We start from the raw sequence: 23,138 nt of genomic DNA, 5'->3' as shown, positions 1-23,138 counted from the left end.
ATCTTTTCAATAAAAATAATTTCAAAACTTTTAAATGTAATCGGAAAAATTAATTAGGGAAAATTATCTAGCATACATTGACATTCCCATTTTGTATGACCAGCCCCCAAAATTGTATGGAGCATTGCAGAGAAAAAAAAATGACGAAATTTCATCAAAATTGGCGAAAACGGAGAAAAAATTAATGAGGTGAAATTGTGAACAAATTTAATTAAATGTTATTATACACATCGCAAAATATATTTTAAATAATTTTTTATTAAATGCAGTCATTTTCTTTTCAAGAGCAATTTTTATTTGTATTTGACTTGAAAACTGATAGAACTTGAATATATTTGGTAACACTAACTGCAAGTGAAAGTGAAATGATGATCATCCCGCATGTCTAACTAGGTGTCTCTTTATCGGTAACCACAACATCACCGCCGTTCAACGTTCGACTAATTCTAGGGAAAAATATGTGAAAAGGCGAAGTTGAAACACAAATTACGTAATTTAAGTCACATTTTTATTCACTGTTGTTTATGGTGGTTCAGAGTATACTGTTAGGCAAGAATAATAATAATAGAGCAAAAATGACTAGAGCTTCAGATCAAACACTCGCGGTACTTGGTTGGATCGTCGGCGTCGAACATCAGCTCGATGTACTCGTACTCGATGTATTTCACCTCCCCGTCCTGACCACCCTCATCATCGTCCGCAATGATCTCGTCGTCGGTGCAGCTCTCCTTGACCGCGGCAATATGCACCGAAACGGACCTGCAGGAGGAGGAGGTGGTTCGGTTGAAAATCACAGAAACGGAACAACAACAGCAGGAATCACCCGGGTGTGAGAGATGGGAGGAGAATGATGGTCAATGTCGGAGGAGCTCCAATCACCAATTGGACCGGTCAATGTCCGGAAGAACACTGGCGGATGTGCCGACGGAGGATGCCATATGCGATCTGGGCCAATTCGAGGGGTGCAGGGAAAGAGAAGAAAAATGGGGAAAATTTTGAGTTAGAGAATGATTTTCGGTGTGAGCACAAACGCGCCAGGGTTGTGGAGTCTGGGTGTGAGACAGTTTACACAAATTGTGTACAACATTTGAGTTGAAGTCAATAGCGAACTCCACATCCCTGGAAATAAACTGTTTAAACTATTTTCTGGTTTACCTTTGGGTGGACCAATGACTGGAGGACTCGTGCTGAGGATGATGGTGGTGTTGTTGTTGCTGCTGATGGTGGTGCGAATGGCGCTGGCTCTCGGAACGACTAGCCCCTCCACGACTGCGGAAGAAACTGTCTTGTTAGAAAAATAGTTTTTGGTAGAAATAATACATTGCAAATTATATCTTGAAAAATAAATTCTAAGAATTAGAAAAAAACCTAAACAGAATTAAAATTATATACTTATATTTCTAAGTTGCTGCGGTTTTTTTTTAAATTTTACGGTTTTCGACATTACTACGATCATAATACATACAACCATTGGCGGTATGGTTTTGCCGTGGGAAAATGGATTGATACACCACCACTACTGTCAAAAAAGGTAAATATTATGATCGGAGTACTAGACGAATTTTGGCGTTGTAGAGAAAATCAATCTTCAATGTCAATTATAAGAAATTTTGGGATCTTTTTGGAAAAAAATATGTTTAGAGATACAGTGCGGATTCGTAAATTGGAATTTCGCTACTTCGAATGTCCGCTAATTTGAATGCTCGCTAATTGAAACGTTTTCAAATTAGAATGCACTCAATCGTCAAAACTGATTTGTCAAGCTAATGTTTACATTTCGACCTCTTTGTTCGTCGATTTCCGAGCACATAGTTTCGTTCTTTTGACAGCTGTCAGTCCTTACGAACTCGCTAGTTCGAAGGCAGTTCCATTCGAATTAACAAATCTGCTCTGTAGTAAAGCTTGGACATGACTTCTACAGGTAAAAAAGGCCACGTGCCAAACAAAATTAAGGTGATTATACTTAAAAATGGTGCACGATATCGAAATTATGTTCAATTCTTTTCGTTTGCAACCGAGAACGCCAAGTTTAAGCGAAATATTTTATTTTTTTTTACTTTTCGTTTGCAAATTCTATTTTACATCTAAAATAAATTAAAAAGATCGACCTTTTCAACGTTTTTCGATAAAATATTTTTTTGAAAAAAAATTAAAACGCTGTCAAAATTTTTTTGACCAGCTTGTGCTCAAAAACAGCATTTTTTAGTAACTTTAAACATATCCAAAACTGAAAATGATCAAAACTGATTATTTTACGCAGTTCAATGTTTTTCGTAAAACGCACAATTTTAAAAATACAGTCGACTCTCTGGTTGTCAATATCCAAGGGACCGTCGAGGAAGAGAATCATCAGTTTACAGAACGATGAAGACTCGATTGAATTTTTTTTTCTTGATACCCAGCTATGGGAGAGAATCATGGCAACGTCCAGCAAACAAAAACAAACTAATGTCAAACACCCTTCAAAGCTTCGTTTCGCAAACAAAAATATCTATGCAAGCCATGAGAAATTGAAATTATTGACAACCGGAAGAAATTTTTAAAGCAAACAGAATCCAAGGGACCGTCGAGGAAGGGATCCTTCAAGCAAGAGAAAATATCGAGGAATGAAGAGAATTGAAGTATGCAGAATGAAGGGACTGAAGAATTTATCGATAGATGGAGCAATAATGATATCGAGAAGATCGACAGCCAGAGAGTCGACTGTAGCTATTTTTTGGAGTCTGACCATTTTTTTTGAAAGGGTTCTTACCAATACCTATGACTTTGCCCAAGACACCAAATCGTTATAGATTAGATACAGATTATTTTATATGTATTGCCGAACCAAATATGCAAAAAGACTTCTTTGTTCATAGAAAAAGTACACAAAAAGTTTGATCAAATAAAAAAAATACAAGAAAAAACATTTTAAAAATTGCTCATTTGGAAATTGCAAAAAACATTGTATGCAGTTCGTTGCAAAATCGGTTTGTTTTAATCATAGATTGGGAAAAGAGTTAAATTTCTGACAATAAATTTTTTTCAAGAACTATTGGATATTTTGAAAAAAATTTCTGTTAATTTTTTCTTTCGTTTGAAACATTATCAGGAAAATTTTAAGTAAATCGATGTAGAAAATATTAAAATACTTCAAACATACTTTTCTGCATTTGGTTCTAACTCTTTGTCATTTTTTTCACCATGAAATTTTAGGAAATGTTCATACTAAAGTACAACAAACTTTCCAGATTTCCAAATCACGATCAACATTTCAAAAGGGTTAAAAACTTTTTATTTGCCCTGGTATTATTGCAATACAAAATATTTTTTTTAAATAAATTTCAATATTATAATGATGATAAAAAAGCTAATTAAAATGGTGAATACAAAGAGACAAGTTTTTTCTATTAATTTAATATTAAATAGATTAAATAGCGTTCTGATTAAACTTTCAACCAAACCAAAAGATTGCAAATTCACATGCAATAAAAATACAAGTTTCTTACCCATAGTAGTTGCTATCACTATGCTGCAACTTCCCGGACAGCATCTCCAGCCGCCGATACGTGCTGGACATCATCAGCGAAACCGGCGTCGCAACAGCCCACAGAAACAGACACAAAAACGACGAAAACCACAGCCCGTTCATCGGATCCATTATGTGATGACAGAACAGCATCCTCATCGCATCAAAGATATCAAACAGTGGCCGGCAGCTGGCACAACGATCACTTAGGATCACATTGGTGTGATTGCGATACGCTTCAAAGTGACCTTTGAGCCGAGCCCGGAATTGGTCACTCTTGTTGTGGCACACTTCCGCCGATTCCGCGTCCAGGTAGGACTGGGCGTTTCTCAGGTGGATTAAACTCTTGTTGACTTGGGTCGCCCAAGGGGAGAGTTGCAGTTCTAGTGCGGTTAGGTGGTAGACGATGTCTCCGCGGAGTTGTTCCAGGGGGTGGAGGAGTGAGACTTGCAATCGTTTGGCGCGACTTCCGAGGGTGGTCATTCGGGAGGATGTGGCAACGTCTTGAATTTGGGCTGATACACGCTGGAGTTGATCGATGAAGGTGACCACGTCCTTGTCGGGGGAAAGCTGGGTGAGGTCCATCCGGAATGCAGTGAGGTTGATGTCCGAGTCGGTTAGCATGTCTTCTAAGATTGCCTGGATCTGGGTGGTGAAGCCCATGAAGGGAGCTTCCGAAGCGGTTAGGTCGTTGATCGCGCGATCGAGACCGGGGTAGTTGCGATAGTCCATGATTGATGAAACGTTGAGCAGGTTCTGTAATTGGAAGGTCGAGTAGGCACCCTTGTTACGTTCGCACTCGTTGATAGCTTTGGACAAGGGGACATTCATCGATCCGATCCGGTTGGGATCGGCAGCTTTCATGAGTTCGTCGATGATCCCGTTCTGCGGTTCCACAGGGTAGATCAACCCAGGTTTGTCGATCAACTTTCCAAGCACCGTGTAGTTTGGCTCGTCGTACAGCGGGTGACAGATGAACACGTGACCATGGGCTCCCATGAGCATTTCGACCATGGCGAAGCCGGACAACGCTACGCTGGCAAAGCAGATCACGATCGCGCCGAAGATCAACGTGATTCCGGCTTTGTTGTCCGAGTGACAACATCCACAACTCAGCGCTCCTAGTAGGATGAACGTGACCAGCAAGGTGCAGACCGTTGCCGTGAGTCCCGTCAACCAGAGGCCATCGCCGATTTCTCGATAGTAATCGAAGAAGGAGTCGGAGAAGTTTGCAGTTCGCGTGACCTCCTTAACTAGGTTGTTCATGGTGGTTGACAACGTGTTGGTTGATAGCAGCGTTGAATTGCTCAACTCCTCCAAATGTCTCTCAATGTTCTCTTTTGGTGCCAACGTTGAGTTTTTCAACTCCGTCCGATAGTTCCGAAAGATCGATCGAGCTACCGTCAACTCCTGGGTCAACAGTTTCATCGTACTGTTCTTGCCAGCTTCTCCCATCGACAGCAACTTCGACAGCACGGGATCACTTTGCAACTTCCGAATCTTGTCTATCAACCCAGACTCTTCAAAGTTCTTGATCTTCAGCGTATCACACAAAGGTCGATCGCGGTAGCTACACTGCCGCTGCAAGACCGAAAGTTGAATCTGCAACTCATCTAGCCGGTATTCCGCTTCGTAGGAGATCTTGGCCGCTCGAGCCAGTGTTTCCTGGAGAAGGAATATCCTTCTCGATAAGTTGTTACTACTCGTACTAATATCCATGATCGTCTCAAAAATTATCTCAATCCCGGTAAACAACGACAGATGATGCTGGATTGGTTCCCCAAGTAGCTTATCTATCTCCTCCAGATCGCTTCGTATCCGGTCGACCGTCGTCGCCAGTCCCTCGAATATCACAAACGAAATCTGCTGCTCCGTATCGCGCAGAAAGGTCTCCACATCGGCGAGGGAGGAACGTACCACCTCCGGGGTCTGATCGATCGCGGACGCGATCTGCTCGTTGGTCACGAACATGGCGATCACACTAGCTCTAAAAAAGGTCGAAATTGATCAGAAGGTCATCAATTTGTCATTCAATCTCCAACTTACATCAACAACAGAATAATAATCTGCAGCGTCAAACTCAGGAAGCCTCTCCTGCACTTTAACGAATCTTCCAGTGATAGCTCCTCGGCCTGGATGATCGCGTCCACCGTTGGTCCCGCATTAAGGTCATCATCCGAAGGTTTCGAGCAACCCCATGCGATCGTGTAGCACAGTGGGATCAGCGAAATCAAAAAGAATATCGCTATCAGGCAGATGTATCCGGACTCTACCTTGAGTGCCTGCAAATACACCAGTTGTACACGTCTTAAGATCTTCACAAGATGACGCGCGACATCGTGGACCTACCTCCAAAATAAGCTGTAGAAAGGAGACTCGCGTGTGAAAAGCATCGCGCAAGAGCTCTAAAATACAATAAACTTTAATCGACCTTTTGAAAGTCGGGGCCCATTGCGGGTCTTCGCGTGGCGCCGTCGGACTTACCTACTGGCAGATCGTACGGCGTGATGTACGACAGGAAGGTCGACAGGTAGGAGAACACAAAGGTGCCCTGGTGGAGGCCCAGCGTCGGGATGATGTACGCTTCGGTGGACGTGGGCTCGGGAAATTCCGGCGGGGGAGGAAGGCCCGTTTCGGGGAGTTCCTAGGTTGAGACAGTTTTAATTAAACGAATGATAACGTTTCGGCTGATTGAGCAGCTTACCATAGTCTAATGGCAGTATGAATCACGTGCTTTCGCTTTTGGTTGTGTTAAAGTTCTCGTTTGGCTTCGAATGATCATCGTTTCCGGACAATTGTTGTTGCATGAAGTTTCATTCTGAACTCTAGAATAAGATTAATACACCAAAACATTTTTGTTATATTAGGCGCCATCCATAAAGTATGTCACGCTCTAGGGGGGGGGGGGGGGGGGGAGAGGTGTCTGAGCAAGTGTGACATTGCATGTTATAAGTATAGGAAAAGCATGACAAAGGGGGGAGGGGGGTAAATTTTGGCCGATTTTAGCGTGACGTACTTTACGGATGAAGCCTTACTTATTTTTAACTATTCAGTGTAAAATTCCATTTTCGATTCACTTGTAATGAACTTAATACTGACAATAATTACAATTTTGACTACTATTTATGCCAAATCAAGAATTAGGTGAGTAATGCGTTTTTGTATTCGTCACCAATTCTCTGTCAAACCAATTTCCCATTAGAATTGAATTTTAGCCGTTTGGTTTTTTATATCGGCAGCCAAAACCTGTCAAATATTAACACTATTTCTGTAAAATTAAACTTTCAGAAACTGCATTTGGAACATCATCTACCAGGGGTGCTCAAAGTTTTTGCAGGCCGAGCCAAATTTGAAACTCAAATGAGCTTGCGGGCCAAATTTACAAAATAGGTTATTTATAAAAATGAAATTATGATAATTTAATCTAAAAGACTAGAAGATACAACTACCGTCAACTGGCTGGGGCGAATTGAGACAGCAGTTTTAACCATGTTAGAGCGCAGTATTTTGATTTTTCTGGTTAGTTTTGGATAGAACAGACAACAAAACAAAATGGGTACATCCATTTCCAAATTTAAAACCTTTAATTGCTCTAAACACTGCTGTCCCTATTCAGACTGTAGTCTCGATTCACCCCAGATGACGGTACAGATTAAAAAAAATCCGTTTTTTACATTTTCGATAATTTAAAAAAAGAAAACAAATAAAAAAAACTGAATTCTGAATAAAGTTTTAAAATTTAGTTTTAATATATCGAAAATGGTGACATGTAATCAAAACAATTTATGTAACGACGTAGTTTTAACTTCAAATTAAGTGTGACTAATGAAAGATCGCTGAGAGCCAGAATTTCAACATTCCAATGAAAAAATGTTAGAAAATATTTTAAGCACCCGTTAAGTTGAATCACAATCGTCATTTTGTATTAAGCATGCTCAAATGACACTAAACGTAGAGAAACGCATTTTTAATTGGGTACTAAAGCCCTATGTAAATTTTTATGTACAACGGTAAACCACACGATTAAAAACCATTTCTGATCACTTTTTTTCATTTTAATGCAAATTTTTTTTTTGACAAGACAACATTTTTTCGATGGATCAACTATGGTCCCCTTGGAACGAGCTGTCAAGTAGGAGCTTTTCTGTCAAGAAGGACCGCGAGGTTAATTTTTCAAAATTGATTTAAAAATCCATTTTAAACTCTTTTTGGTCGTACAAAGGGTCATTGTACTCAGAAAAATAAGCTTTATCGCTGTAAACAATAATATCAGCAATCTAAGCTTCATTTAAGGACCCAATTGATGTACTTTGAAGTACAACAAAACATTTTTCTAGCCAAATTTCAACATTTTTAATTTTTTATAAATGTTTTCAAAAATGTTTGTTGAAAGTTGTATTCGATATTTACTAGTTTCACTCACATAGAAACGTGTGAAATTGTTTTAGTTATTTAAATTTTTGATCTGAATATTTGTGTCCTAAAAAGGGGATCGAAATACTGGTAAATCATTAGTTTTACTTTAAAAAAAGATTAGCATTACAAAGTTTAAAATTAACCTTATTTTGAAAAAGGATTAAAATCACTTTTCAAGTGGTCAACGGGCCATTTTACATGACCTGATCACCCCTGATCTACCACCTGGAGCAATAATTTCGATTTTGACGAAATTGATTGTTGTTTGTAATCTCTTAGTGCGTAAAGATTATCATTCCAACTCCCAAGGATCCAAAAAAAATGGAACGGTAACTTCAACTCGCTGGTTCTCAGACATAACTCAACCAATCAAGACGATTCTTTTTTCCAGTGATTTATTAGGATGTCTAGATAATCCTAAAACTTTGCAGAACTCAATTTGATCAAATCTGTATTTTTTTGCGATCAAAAACATCATTTCAGCTTATTTTCATGTGTGAAAAAATTCGTCGAAAATTCCGCGGAGGCAGTCGCTTTAAAAAAGTTGGAACAATGTTTTCGGTCGCAGGAATAACAGATTTGATCAAATTGAGTTCTGCAAAGATCTAAAATCATCTAGAAATCCAAAAAAAATAATACTGGAATCAGGGTAGAAAAAAAATGCTTACAATTAAAATTTTCATCAAAAAACTTGTGCTGCTATTGTGTATTGTAAATTATTTATAATACATTGCAAAACGTTTATTTTTGCATTTTTAATTCAAAATGCGACTCTTAGACTTAAAACAAATTTTGAAATTTGGGACCTCAGATCGAAAAAATAAATAAAACTGTAAACTGTATCAAGGCAAATATTTCCATAAAAACATAGTGATTTTGCAAATGATTGAATGTAGCATAACTGTAATTTTGTTTTTATTTCTGTATCCACGAGGCCCCCGAGGGGGATACAGAGGTTGAAAGATTCCCAAAAAGTGTCCACATGGTTTATGGATATTCCCTTAAAGAAATGCATTAAATAATACGTTTATGAGTACCGTCAACTGGGGTAAATCAGGACTACAGTCTGAATTTAAACATCAGTTTCAAGATTTCTCTTGTCAAATAAATTAAATTCGAACGGAATGGCTTTGAATCATCAGTGGTCAAGAACGCAAAATTATGTGTAAAATAAATTTTCCGAAAAATAGTGACGGTTTGGAGCTTTGGTGTCTTCAGAAGAGTTTTTTTTCAATTTTTTTTTAATTTATATTTATTCAAATTTCTTTTCCATGTACATTCATTCAGTTAAAATATTATTGAGTGTCCAATCACAAACGATGACTTTTCACCTCAATTTTAAATACTAGCAACTTTCATTTATTCATGAAATATTGTAGCTTTCGCTATTCAGTGATTTCAAATGTAGGAGGTCCTACATGTACAAAAGGGAAAAGGGATACCTTAAAACTAACTTATAAACCAGGGGTGCTCAAAGTTTTTGGAGGCCGGGCCAAATTTGAAGCTCAAATGAGCTTGCGGGCCAAATTTTCAAAAAAGGTTTTAAAAAAATAAATTGCGCTATTTTAATTCAAAAGATTAAATTTCTGTTATTTAAAAAAAGTCAATTCAAAATAATAGAAACCACAAAATAACGGGTTTCTATCGGTATTGTTTATTTTATTGTTTCAGGTATTTGAAAAAAAAAATTTTTAGCCGAAATTTTCAAAAAAAAAAGTTTTCTTTTTATGTATCGAAAATGGTTACATTACATGTTGAACAATTCTTCTAACGGCGTAATTATATCTATAAGTAAAGTGTGGCTAATGAAAAATCTTTGAGAGACAGAATTTCAACATTTCAATGAAAAAAATGGTAAGAAAATGATTTTAGCTTCCGTATAGTTAAACTGCAATCATTTAAAAAAAATAAGATTCGACAAAATAAACCAATCTAGCGAAAAAACATTTATTTATTTTATCGAAAATTCACTAAAATTCAAATTATTTTTAGTAAACCCCAACATGCTCGAATGCAAAGGAAAGCATATTTAATAAATTTCAGCTGATTGCATTTAAGTTTAATTTTTTAAAGTTTTTTGAAAATATTTTTTTGCTCCGAAAGCTTTGTAAAATATTTGCAACAAACTTGATCGTCCGTTTGTCTGCCTGAATCAGTTGGTAGTGAATCAGATTCGTTATCTACGTTCGAATCCTGAAGTGCAATGTAAATTTGAGGGTCAGTTCATAAAAGGGTCATTATGGCTTGCAAATTAATAAAGAAAACTTATATTTTTGCAACCATTACAGAATTCGAAGTCAAACTTGAACGTTTTTTTTTTAATATTTCCAAAAATGTTTGATGAACATTTTGACGATATTTACTAGTTCCACGTACATTGAAACGTGTGAAATTGTTTTAATTATAAATTTTTTTGAACAAATTATTTGTATCCTAAAGTGGGGATCACAATATAGATAATAGGTTTTTTTAATTAACAAAAAATAAAAAAAAGCATATAAAAGTTTAAAATAAACCTTATTTTTGAAAAAGTATAAAATCACTTCACAAGTGGTCTACGGGCCATTTTAAATGATCATTCAAAATGGGTCCGCGGGCCACAAAATATCACCTCGCGGGCCACGTTTGGCCCGCGGGCCATACTTTGGTCACCCCTGTTATAAACTATATAAAGAGCGGATCAATGCAGCTGAAGACTGAAATGATTTTTGTCGAAATGCATCAATTATCTTATTGGACATAACATCCAAAGTGTCAACTTCGGCTAATTGATGAAGTTCACTGGTGCTGAACCAGGGAGGAAGTTTCAGAATCATTTTCAGAATTTTGTTCTGAATTCTCTGAAGTTTTTTCTTCCTGGTTAAGCAACAGCTTGTCCAGATCGGCACAGCATAAAGCATGGCAGGTCTGAAAATTTGTTTATAAATTAACAGTTTATTCTTGAGACAAAGTCTAGAATTCCTGTTTATAAGTGGATACAAACATTTAATATATTTGTTACATTTAACCTGGATACTTTCAATGTGATCCTTGTAAGTAAGGTTTTGTCAAAACCAAGTCCAAGATATTTCACTTGATCCTCCCACTTTAAATTTACCTCATTCATCTTTATAATGTGATGACTTTTTGGTTTAAGAAAATCAGCCCTTGGTTTGTGAGGGAAAATAATAAGTTGAGTTTTTGCAGCATTTGGAGTAATTTTCCATTCTTTCAAATAAGAATTAAAAATATCCAAGCTTTTTTGTAATCTTCTTGTGATGACACGAAGGCTTCTGCCTTTGGCGGAGATGCTTGTGTCATCAGCAAAAAGTGATTTCTGACATCCTGGGGGCAAATCAGGCAAGTCAGAAGTAAAAATATTGTATAAAATTGGACCCAAAATGCTTCCTTGAGGGACGCCAGCACGTACAGGTAGTTGATCAGATTTGCTATTCTGATAACATACCTGCAGAGTACGATCCGTCAAATAATTTTGAATAATTTTCACGATATAAATCGGAAAATTAAACCTTTTCAATTTCGCAATCAATCCTTTATGCCAAACACTGTCAAATGCTTTTTCTATGTCTAGAAGAGCAGCGCCAGTAGAATAGCCCTCAGATTTGTTGCTTCGAATTAAATTTGAAACTCTCAACAACTGATGAGTAGTTGAATGCCCAAGGCGAAAACCAAACTGCTCATCAGCGAAAATTGAATTATCATTAATGTGCGTCATCATTCTATTAAGAATTATTCTTTCGAATAATTCACTAATAGATGAAAGCAAACTAATGGGCCGATAGCTTGAGGCTTCAGCAGGATTTTTATCCGGTTTCAAAATCGGAATTACTTTGGCATTTTTCCAACTACTGGGAAAATATGCCAAATCAAAACATTAGTTTTTTTTTGCAAATGGAAAAAGTCAACTTTTGGTTTGGTTCAAAATTAGGGTGGTTCACGATTTGGGTTGTTTTGAAAATCTAACTTTTCAGGAATATTTTTGGGATTTCTTTTCATCTTCTAGAAAATTGTTGGGCTTGCCAATCCAAGCAACTTTGTTCAAGGCACCAATATTTTATCTCGTATCAGGCCTTCTACGACCAAATTTAGAGAAAACATCTGATCAAACTTTCAAAAATCAGTGTTTGAACGTAGCAATTCAGGGTTAAGAATTATAGAAATGTGTTTTTCGGAGCACTTTTAGAGCTTGCGAAAAAATACGGGTCTATTTATATTGCCAATGGAACTCCCAAATTTGATCTAAATTGGAGCAATTTTTATCTGGATCCTGCTGGTTTGACGTGCAATCGCTGTATTTTATTTTTTTATTTTTTGGAAAAAAAGATTACAATTGCTCAACACTCCTGTAGCTATTATTTTTATGATTTACGTGTCTATTTATTTATAAATCCACCGCGATTTTTTAAGTCATCATAATTATGACTAACAACAAGAACTAACAACCAATCAATTGACATCAACATTTCCATGTCAGCTATACTTCCTGTTCAGGCACTTTGAGTGTGATTACAACCATTTACAGACTTTAAAAATATAAGTCGCTACTCAGACCACACTTTGATTGACACAAAACCGCCTTCATTGAAATCATTATCACGTGTTTCCGCCGCCTACGCCATAATACTCATTTGCTCTAGTTCTATTCTAAACACACACACACAGTCGTTGGTGTAACCAAATATATCACGGCAAGCAGCAAAATGCTGTAACATGCCAGGTCCACGCTGCTGCACCCGTAACCCGATCCGACCCGAACTGCACGTGATGAAGCAGTAAAACTGGCGCGTTCCTTAAGACTTTTGGTTCTTCGTCACGGCTACTTGCCAAGGTAGACGCGAAGAAACCGGCTAATCTTCAACGAAGTTACACTAAACTTGATATTCCTCGGTAGCTATTGCGTTTCGATGGAGTCGCTTGGTCTTCGTGCGTTCCATAGTTCAAGCTCGATTGAATTTCCAGTCGCTTCCAAGAAGTCACTGGCTCGCAGATCATAGGTTAATCTAGGTGACGAACAAACAGTCTACAAATCTGAGCTGCGGACAGATCCTGTTAGCACTACTTAGGCTTGAAGTCGTGAACACCTCCGCGCGAAAAAAAGGCACCGCTAAACCTCCAACTCCATAAGCTGTTCATAATTCCAACACGCTGCGAGGTCACGCAACGTGTACCCCCGTGGGAGGCCAGCAATCAACACCCCTGAATCCAGCGCTCCTCAGAGCAACACGTTTCAATGTTACATTAATTGAATTATTGCGAAAAACTTGGTATCGATTTTGCACAGGTCGACACAGTTTTCCCTCACACTTTTCCCCACAAATCCAGCAATTGCTTCAGAAACATCTTGAAACTTCCAAACCGCTCGCACACTTTACCAGAGCCGGTTCCCGTTAATCCGTTCCGCGGTCCGTCCGAAAATCGCGGCCAACACGGTTAATCCAATTTGAGGTTTGGCACAGTTCCTCCTCCTGCTCCAGGTTTTCCAAGCTGCTTTTTTCCGAACCAAACGCGCGAGTTGCCAACGACGAACTGAACTGGCCGTGGCGTGGCGAGGGCTGTCCAGTTCCGACCACTTGCCGGCATCGACAGGGAAGCCCTAGGAACATGCGTTTCGGGTTGTAACGGGCACGTAGGTTAGGGAGTGTTACGGTTGGGTTTAGGTGAGCGCAGCTATCATTTATGAATTGGCGTTTTCTATATGAGCAATTCTCTACGGAATCGGTCTTTTTTCTTCAATTTTATTTTGTGTATTTTTTAATCCGACTGAAACCTTTTTGGTGCCTTCGGTGTGCCCAAAGGAGCCATTTTGCATCATTAGTTTGTCCATATAATTTTCCATACAAATTTGGCAGCTGGCCATACAAAAATGATGTATGAAAATTCAAAAATCTGTATCTTTTGAAGGAATTTTTTGATCGATTTGGTGTCTTCGGCAAAGTTGTAGGTATGGATATGGACTACACTGAAAAAAATGATACACGGTAAAAAAAATTTTTTGTCACTAAAACTAAAAATTTGCAAAAAAAACACTATTTTTATCTTTTTTTTTTTTTTTTTTTGATATGTTTTAGAGGACATCAAATGCCAACTTTTCAGAAATTTCCAGGTTGTGCAAAAAAACTTTGAGCGAGTTATGAATTTTTGAATTAATATTGATTTTTTCAAAAAATCGAAAAATTGGTCGCCAAAATTTTTCAGCTTCATTTTTCGATGTAAAATTAAATTTGCAATCAAAAAGTACTTCAGTAAAATTTTGATAGAGTGCACCGTTTTCAAGTTAAACCCATTTTTAGGTGACTTTTTTGAAAATAGTCGAAGTTTTTCATTTTTTTAAATTAGTGCACATGTTTGCCCACTATTAAAACAAATATTTTTGAAAAGCTGAGAAAATTCTCTATATTTTGCATTTTTGAATTTTGTTGATACGACCCTAAGTTGCTGAGATATTGCCATACAAAGGTTTAAAAACAGGAAAATTGATGTTTTCTAAGTACCACCCAAACAACACACCATTTTCTATTGTCGATATCTCAACAACTAATGTTCCGATTTTCAATGTTAAAATATGAAACATTCGTGAAATTTTCCGATCTTTTCGAAAAAAATATTTTCAAAATTTTCAAACCAAGACTAACATTTTAAAAAGGCGTAATATTGAATGTTTGGCCCCAAGTTGGCATTTGATGTCCTCTTAAACATATCAAAAAAATAAAAAAAAATAAAAATAGTGTTTTTTTGCAAATCAAGTTTTAGTGACAAAAAGTTAAATAAAAAATCACCAAAAATTTTTTTACCGTGCATAATTTTTTTTCAGTGTAGTCCATATCCATACGTACAACTTTACCGAAGACACCAAATCGATCAAAAAATTCCTTCAAGAGATACAGATTTTTGAATTTTCGTACATCATTTTTGTATGGCCAGCTGCCAAATTTGCATGGAAAATTATATGGACAAACTAATGATGCAAAATGGCTTCTTTGGGCATACCGAAGGCACCAAAAAAGTTTCAGCCGGATTAAAAAATAAAAAAAATCGAATGACCGAAATCTGAGAGAATTGCTCATGTGAGCAATTCTCTACGAAATCGACCATTTTTATTTTTTGTATTTTTTTATTAGGCTCAAACTTTGTGGGGGCCTTCCCTATGACTAGGGTTAGTGAAATTTCACGATTTCGCGGACAGCGTGAAATCCGTGAAATTTGACTTTTTCCCCGAAATCCCGTAAAATTGCTTGTTTGTTTGAAACTTAACGATATTTCTCAAAATAATTTTTCAAACTCAAATAAGAATGAAAATAATCTCTTGAATTACAGTGTAGTTAAGCAAATCAATACCCTGGTTTAATTAACTATATAGGGTTGGTGATTTTTGACGATTTCGTGTACGGCTTGAATTATCAATTTTCTCATACAATTTTTTTTAAATAACAAAATAATAAATAAGACTATTTTAGTAAATTTTATTAGTTTTTGAAGAATTGTTCAGTTTTTTTCTAAGAAACTAACTATATTTAGTAATATTTTCATTCGTTGTTATTCACATTTTGCTGCTATTTTCTTTGAAAGGTATTGTTTCAATAGAAATTCAAATTATCCAGCTTTGTTTTATTCAAAATAAAATGAAAAGTATTTTTATCATTAAAATAACCTTTTAAAAACATTTTTTTCCTGAGTCCTATTTAATTTTTAACAATATTTGATTATTTGGGTGGATGATTCCCGTGAATGTAAAAAATATTCTTTTTTGTTCTCATTTTGAATTGAAAATTTCGATTTCATTGCAAATTACAATATTTTTCCTGTTGATTTTAAATTAATTTTTCGATAAGTGAGATAAAAACTTAAAAAAATTGGATATTCAAACAATTTGACTCACTTTGACTGAACAAGATTGTTTAATGTTGCTTGGATTTGAAATTTAATAAAATGTCAAATGATAAGTCAGAAGCAAATCAGCGAAAACTTTTTAGCTTTACTAGTCGAATATCTAAAAAAAAAGCAGTCCAGTTAATGAGAAAACGCATACCCTACATTTGTTTCAAAAAATATATAGAGCTCATCCATAAACCAGGTGGAAACTTAAAAAAAAAAAACTTTTCGTTTCTGTGATTTAAACTCAAGATTTTTACAGTTATTTTAACATTATTCACATTCCGCGAAATTTGCGTGAATTTGATGTTTTGAAAGTGAGGTCTCCGAGGAATCGGCAATTTTCAAGCGTGAAAAATCACTAAGCCTTCCCAATGACCAAAGAAGCTATTTTGTGTCATTGGTTCACCCATACTAGTCTCCATACAATTTTGGCAGTTGTTCATACAAAAATGGTACGTAAATATTTAAACAGCTTTAACTTTTGAGTGAGTCTTGGGCAAAGTTGTTGGTGTTGTTGAGGACTATTGAGAAAAAAAATAGGCATACGGAAAAAAAATTGCCGATTATTACATTTTTTTCACAAAAACTCAATTTCCCAAAAAAAAATATTTTTATATTTTCGAGATTTTTTAATTTTTGAGATTTTTTTATATGTTTTAGGGGACAAAAACCGCAACTTTTGATTTATAGGGAAAATTATCTGCCGCCGAGTTATGTTTTTTTGAAAAAAGTGATTTTTGGAAAAAATCGAAATATTATAGCAAAACAAAAATTTGACCTCAATTTTTTATGTAAAATTGAATTTGCATTCGAAAAGTACTTTACAGATTTTTTGAAGATATAGCCACCGAAAGTTTGATTTTAGCGAAATATTTGCAGTTTTTCGAATTTGAAAAATAGTTACCATGAGTGACCATTTCTGATAATATTTGTTTCGAAAAGTTCAAAAAATTTGCTATGAAACTGTCTAAGAGACATTGAAGATTGGACCTCTGATTGCTGAGATACAGCGGCTTAAAGAAAAAGAAACATGAAAATTAAAGTTTTCTAAGTGTCACCCAAACAACCCACCATTTTCTAATGTCGATATCTCAACAACTAATGGTCCGATTTTCAATGTTAAAATATAAAAAAAATTTGCCGATCTTTTCGAAATCAATTTTTTTTAATCAACACTAACATTTCAAAAAGGCCAAACAATCAATAATACGCCCTTATGAAATGTTTGTCTTGTTTAATTAGTTAAAAAAAGTTGTGTAAGATTTATTTTTTTCTCCAAAAATCACAGTTTTTTTTCAAAAAATAATAACTCGGCGGCAGATTTTTTGACCATACTTCTCTATGGCTCAAAAGTTGCGGATTTTTGTCCCCTAAAATATATCAAAATGTCGAAAATCTAAAAATATGTATTATGTAATTGGAGTTTGTATTTTGGAGTTTTTGTGAAAAAAGCTAATTAAAAATTTGACAATTTTTCTTTGGTCATAGGGAAGGCCCCCACAAAGTTTGAGCCAAATGAAAAAAAAAACAACTAAAATCCATTTCCAGTTTTGGTAGAAAATTGCTTATAGGAATTGGGAATTAATGGAAATTGCGATTTTTTGTAATAATTTTCTGAAAATTTTAATCTTAACGTACAACCTTAGGTCCATCCAACCCTCCCTCCTCCTCGAATCGGTTAGCAAACCTCAAATTTAGTTCTGGAATTAAATTAATCTTTATTGTTGTTTAAATGTTCTTCAGCATCTTTACAGAGTCAAAACTTTTTCAGCTCAAATTTCTTGCTAGTTGTCTTATCAGTAAAGTAAAAGCTCTTAGTCAGAGTCGAAACCAGGCACGGCATTTGCTTCTTGGCGTTGTACTTCTCATCATCTGGAACATATGACTGAAATTCATATGCCGTTCTTCTAGACACACCAGTTAGAAGCGTCAAAAGCTCACGTTTATTCCCGTTCGCCTTCAGCTCACTGCATAGCGTCTGGATAAACACCCCGCCATTTTTGGGATTACGCCACGAGCAGTGCCCTTCATATGTCGAATACATCACCAATAAATCAGCCATTGGCGGGCTCGAATTCGAACCTTCGTATGTTTTACAATCCTTTTTGTCGTTTTGTCTTTCAGGATCGAACACCACTCCTTGGTCAAGAGCTTTTCCTCGACACGCTTGTATAAAAAACATCTTGGGCTTCCCAATCAGCGAGGGGCACCTGTTCCCGATAAAGTTTACCCAAAGAGATTCCACTGGGTAGCATGAATCTTTAGCGTACAAATTATGTGGATCACCATGAGTCATCACAACCACTACTAGGCAGTCACAGTCCGAGTATTTTTCTTCAGACCATATCTTCAGTGTTTTCAGCACTTCCTTCTTGTCCAAGTCATCATATATGTGCACATCAAATTTAAGACTACTCAGTAGATCTTTCAAGTTATCCCGATCTTCATTGGTGCCATCTCGCTTTTTTTCCGTCTCAAAGTTTTCATGATTAAACACCAACGCAAGTCCCCGATAATCATTCGTTGTATCGTAGAGATTTGCAGAAGAGGAATACTCAGGATTTTCAGTTGCAACTTGTTTGGACATTGTTGATCTACAAAAAAGCTTCAATGAAACCAGCAACCAGCTCGTTATTCCTTCTATGAATCTTACTTGATACACCCATCCAGCATGTTGGCACACTGCGATCCGTTGTCCATGGCTGCCTTGGTTAATTCCGAACTGCTTTTTATTTGATTCAAGCACAAACTGAGTTGTTCCGTTTTTCCACACATCTTTTAAGCATTTCGAAAAGCAGTCACATTATGAGTCACATTTCCGAAGAATTGTTAATGAGCAACATTTCTGGGCGCATAAACATTTTGACAGCTGGAACTATTTTGTTAATTCCGAGACAACCGGTAAATATTTAAGAAAACTCGTAGTGTTGAAAGTTTGCTGGGGAGGCCAGCTATTGTTTAACACTTCGAGCAGTTTTGTAAAATTGTTACCGGTCCGCCCATTTCAAAAGTTTCTTTAGATTTGATAAACATCCGACCGAATTGAAATTTTTACTGAACTTTAAATGTGTGCGTATTAGGGTGACTAAAAATATGGATAAATGTTATTGGCTTCTTTTTTACAAAACGGTACATTTATGGACCCAATCCGGAAATAATTTGAATGAAAAATTTGACAAACTTTGTTGTAAATCATCATGCCCCCAAACAAAATTTTCGCTGTAAAACTTCTTAGTCTAAGCGTGTGTATTTTTTTGGCACCCTAGTGCGTATATTATCAAGTTTATATTTTTTTTTTAATTTCTTCTTCGCCCGGAAAAAGCAAACCCTTGGAATAAAAAAAAATCAGTACCAATTTGATTCTAGTTAGCATCGGATCGAGTTATCCCAAAAGTTGCGATGGACAAAGGATTGACAAACGAAGTGGATGTTCTAGGATTAATGGAGTACATGTAAGATTACGGTGATAGATCATACTAAAAGAATTGTTTATAACATAGGGCTATCGCTTTTATTGGCAGAAATGGCCTTTTTCGCGGTGTTGGTTATGATATTACAACACGATCACGCTTTATATGCCTAAGTAGCAAAAAAAAAAACAAAGTATTTTTTTATCTGCTTTCAGACCAAACTCATCGATGCCATCGGCTAACATAACTCCCAAGTCTCGACCTACTGTGGAGGAGAATTACAACACAAACCATAAGTATCGAGGGCTAGCGTTGATATTCTGTAATATGGAGTTTCAGAAAGAGTTGAAAATGCCAAAACGAGTTGCTACAGAAAAAGATCGTGACGACATATGTGATGCATTGAAGAATCTGTCTTTTAATGTAAAAGTGAACAATGACCTGAATAAGGAGGAAGTGCAGAAAACTTTGAAGGAGTGGTCCCAAGCAAAACACCACATAGACAATGACTGTCTGGTAGTGGTCATCATGACCTACGGTGGAAACGGATTCGTCTATGCCAAAGATGGAAAATATGAAGTGGATACACTGTGGAAAAACTTTGTCGGGAATGCGTGTCCTTCGCTTATAGGAAAACCAAAAATATTCTTTATTCAAGGGTGGGTGTTAGAAGGGAAAAAATATAACGATGTCAAGGACTCTTCACTTAAATTGAAAGACTGTATGGCTAGTGAGCATCAAAAACCACCATTTTTTATTCCAACGTGGGCGGATTTATTGATCATGGACAATGGTCCAAATACATGGGAGGATGACCTGACTGGATCTTGTTTAATCCAGTCGCTTTGTAAGGAGCTTAAAGAATATGATGCAAGTTGTGAACTGCTGACACTTTTAACGAACGTTATTCGGAGAACAATCTATGGATATACATTGTCCGGGTCTAATAACAAGCCAGTTCAAATGCCCTGTATGATTTCTATGCTTACCAAATCTTTATACTTTATCAAAAAAGATAACATTTTAGACGATCGTAATTCTTTGAAAGAATAAATGTTGAGATCTACACTCCACTGTGCTTGAGAACTTAAAAAAATTGAAAAAAAAACAACACAAAAAAACATTCTATTTTTTCTCTCAATAAACCTATCTTTAAGCTAAACTAAAATTTCTCTTGAACAGTCAGTTCAATTTGAGTTCTGAACACGAATTCGATTTGTATACTGGGTAACACTCTATTATCTAACTAACATACAGTTTCGTTCAAAATTTATGAAATAAATAAATAAAAATTGTAGAACTGTGTTTTATTATTGTGTTACATTACAGTCCAGACTTGTGCGTCCATTTTTCCAAAACCGGAAATTCCCAAATCCCGGAAAATTTTATATTTTTTCCCTTTTTCCTGAAATTTAACAAAAATAAATAATATTTTCGGTAATTCAGAACTTGTTGTGAAAACAGCGGAGCTGTTACAAACTAATTAAGGGGTGACAACCATGTACCAAATTTCAAAATTCATATTACAGACAATTTATTGAATTCGTATTACAGACATAAAAATATGATTTTCAATCACTCCTGACAGTTTTATGAAGGTATGTCATGATTAAACTGAGAAAGAGACGATTTAAGTTTGAAGTTTGGCCATGCGCAAAGCGATCTGTCAAACTTTGTGAGCGTTTTTCTCTGAACACCGAGTTGATTTACGGGTGCCACGATATCTCGAGATGGGATGGACCAAATTGACCAAATTCGGGGTGAAGGCTCGCAAGTCCATTTTTTATATGAAAAACGTTGCTTAATCCACCTTTAGGTGGTTGGTGCCTTCCTCGCATTCATAAAGTGAATATACCACACAACCTCAAAAAAATGTATAAATAATACTTATTTTTATCAAAATATCTGAGAATCGGCCTCAAAAAAAGTGTATTAAAAACTCTAAAGTACTTATAACTTTTGATAGGCTTGTCAGATGTTCATTCTTTTGGGCTTGTTGATTACCTATCCAACGATGGGTCGCATGATAGGTCCGGACAACTTGTTCATCAAAATATTTTAAATCCGGCCTCAAAAAAGTGTATTTCATTTCATTTCATTTATTTGGTTGCTTTAACAAATACATTGGTGCAGTTGTTATCCTGAGCTGAGATATGGACTACCTTTCAACAGCTGATTTGTTCTTAAAGGGGAGAGAGTTTACTCTTACTAAGGAGAACGAATTGGACACACAGAAAAAAAATCATGGTAATATTACATCTGGGAAGGGGTACATCTTTTATGTCAGAAAAAAGGTGTAATTTTACCTCTGAAAATGTGTAATTTTACCACTTTTCTGGTGTAATGTCACTTTTTCAGTCTAAATTGAGGTAAAATTACATCATAAAAGAGGTAATATTCAACCTTCCAAAATTACAGCTTCCAAATTTACATTATTTTTTTCTGTGCAGAGAAGGAAAAAAAATGCAAAAATAACCTTCGAAATAGCTAATAGATGTGGGATAGTTAGAGGAAAGGACAAAAAAGAGTATAAATAACACTTAAGTGCTCATAACTTTTGATGGGGTTGTCAGATCTTCAATCTTTTGGACGCGTTGAAAGGTCTTTCAAATACCATTCAAACAATGTATAGCATGACGGGTTTTCTTGCAGAAACCACCCTTTTTACAATATTTCAAACTCTAGCCTCTTTCAAACTTTTAGCATAACTTTTGAAGTACTTTTCTAAACTTCATAATATCAACTAGGGTCTTGTGGGATCCCAAGACGGATCGAATGAGAACAAAACGGTCCAAATCGGTTCAGCCAGTCCGGAGATAATCGTGTGCATATTTTTCGGTGCACGGACTCATATCCATAAAAAACCCTTTGACACCAAATTTCTATCTCATCAAATTTTAGGCTGCAAATTATTGAAAAAACACCTCTTTTTCGCATGTTCAAAAATGAAAGGGGTCGTACCGCCCCTCCGTCACGAGATATCTTAAAACGGTCCTAGGATTCTTGATCTGGGATAAAAGGTACCCTCTAGGACAAAGTTTCAAGCAAACCGAAGAGGTGTCGGGAAAACCGCTGTGTGAGTTGGCGGAGAATTACCCATGAATTATTATCAAACATTTTTTACCTTTGTATACAGCGCCAAAGCCTAGCAATTTGAACATTTTTGTGTACTTTTTTATATTTTTAAGAGATTGATAATTTTTATTTTTATTCAATTCATTTTATTTATCGAAATAACAATTTTACATCTTGGTTCATAGAGATTTGTTGCATTGATTGATATGCTTAATTATATTTATATTTTTTTTAAAGTTCGAAGTAAATGTTCATATACAGCAATTCCCCACGAAAACAGCATGGAAAAAAACAAAAGTGCTCGGATCGGGCTCAAAATTTTTCTGAGGGTTCCCTGGCCGAAATAATTAGACCCGTATTTTTTTGTTTGGCCATTAGGGTGACCTACGCCGTGTTAGGGTGGTCTGAAAAATGGCAATTTTCGTCGATTTTCGCAAAAACCACTTTTTTCGAAAAATCATTACTCCTCGCCATTTCAACCGATTTCAATTGTCTTATACGCAAATGAAAGGTGATAAGTTGGCCTTTCAAAGAAAAATATTAAGAAGTTTATTTTTATCGGATTCCCCGGACATTTTTACATAACATACTAAAAAATGGGAGGAGTTCATCAACAGGATTCTGAGATATGATTTTTGGAAATAAAATCCGTATTTTTCGACGCGCCGCGCGCAAAAACCGGAAAATGACGAAATCGGCAAAAAATCAACTTTTTGCACTAAAACTGCGATAACTTTAAAATTTCAGCGATGACCTATACATGTCTGGGTACCAAAAGTTGCGTCTTTTAAATACAAAAATTTTGGTACCATAACATCTATAGATCATCGCTGAAATTTTAAAGTTATCGCCGTTTT

At 36.1% G+C, this 23,138-nt stretch overlaps 3 protein-coding genes across 5 annotated transcripts; 1 reads left to right on the top strand and 2 right to left on the bottom strand.

Annotated features, from left to right (window-relative positions):
* Window positions 1-491: 491 nt before the first annotated feature.
* LOC6040172 (prominin-1) lies at window positions 492-13,461 on the bottom strand. 3 transcript variants are annotated; one of them, XM_038256221.1, is made up of 8 exons: window positions 13,297-13,461; window positions 6,213-6,333; window positions 5,993-6,152; window positions 5,858-5,928; window positions 5,555-5,790; window positions 3,489-5,495; window positions 1,156-1,269; window positions 492-759 (listed from the first exon to the last, which is right to left on the bottom strand). In XM_038256221.1, exons 2-8 carry the CDS (start codon window positions 6,213-6,215, stop codon window positions 588-590), a joined length of 2,763 nt encoding a protein of 920 aa, XP_038112149.1. In that variant the 5' UTR covers window positions 6,216-6,333; window positions 13,297-13,461; the 3' UTR covers window positions 492-587. The 3 variants fall into 3 exon arrangements, with proteins under 3 accessions (XP_038112149.1, XP_001849627.2, XP_038112151.1); XM_001849575.2 differs by having other exon boundaries at window positions 493-759; window positions 5,858-5,913; XM_038256223.1 differs by having other exon boundaries at window positions 634-945.
* A 4,067-nt stretch (window positions 13,462-17,528) lies between these two features.
* Window positions 17,529-18,522, bottom strand: LOC6040177 (caspase). The gene is made up of 2 exons (XM_001849576.2): window positions 18,450-18,522; window positions 17,529-18,390 (listed from the first exon to the last, which is right to left on the bottom strand). The coding sequence occupies exons 1-2, from the start codon at window positions 18,494-18,496 to the stop codon at window positions 17,553-17,555; spliced, it is 885 nt and encodes a 294-aa protein (XP_001849628.2). The 5' UTR covers window positions 18,497-18,522; the 3' UTR covers window positions 17,529-17,552.
* Window positions 18,523-19,169: 647 nt separating this feature from the next.
* Window positions 19,170-20,259, top strand: LOC6040178 (caspase-1). The gene is made up of 2 exons (XM_038257003.1): window positions 19,170-19,248; window positions 19,422-20,259. The coding sequence occupies exons 1-2, from the start codon at window positions 19,196-19,198 to the stop codon at window positions 20,257-20,259; spliced, it is 891 nt and encodes a 296-aa protein (XP_038112931.1). The 5' UTR covers window positions 19,170-19,195.
* The last annotated feature ends 2,879 nt before the right edge of the window (window positions 20,260-23,138 follow it).

Source organism: Culex quinquefasciatus, chromosome 2 (assembly GCF_015732765.1).
Source record: "Culex quinquefasciatus strain JHB chromosome 2, VPISU_Cqui_1.0_pri_paternal, whole genome shotgun sequence".
NCBI lineage: Eukaryota > Metazoa > Arthropoda > Insecta > Diptera > Culicidae > Culex > Culex quinquefasciatus.
The sequence above is the reverse complement of the archived record's forward strand: the minus strand, read 5'-3'. Positions and strand labels throughout refer to the sequence as shown.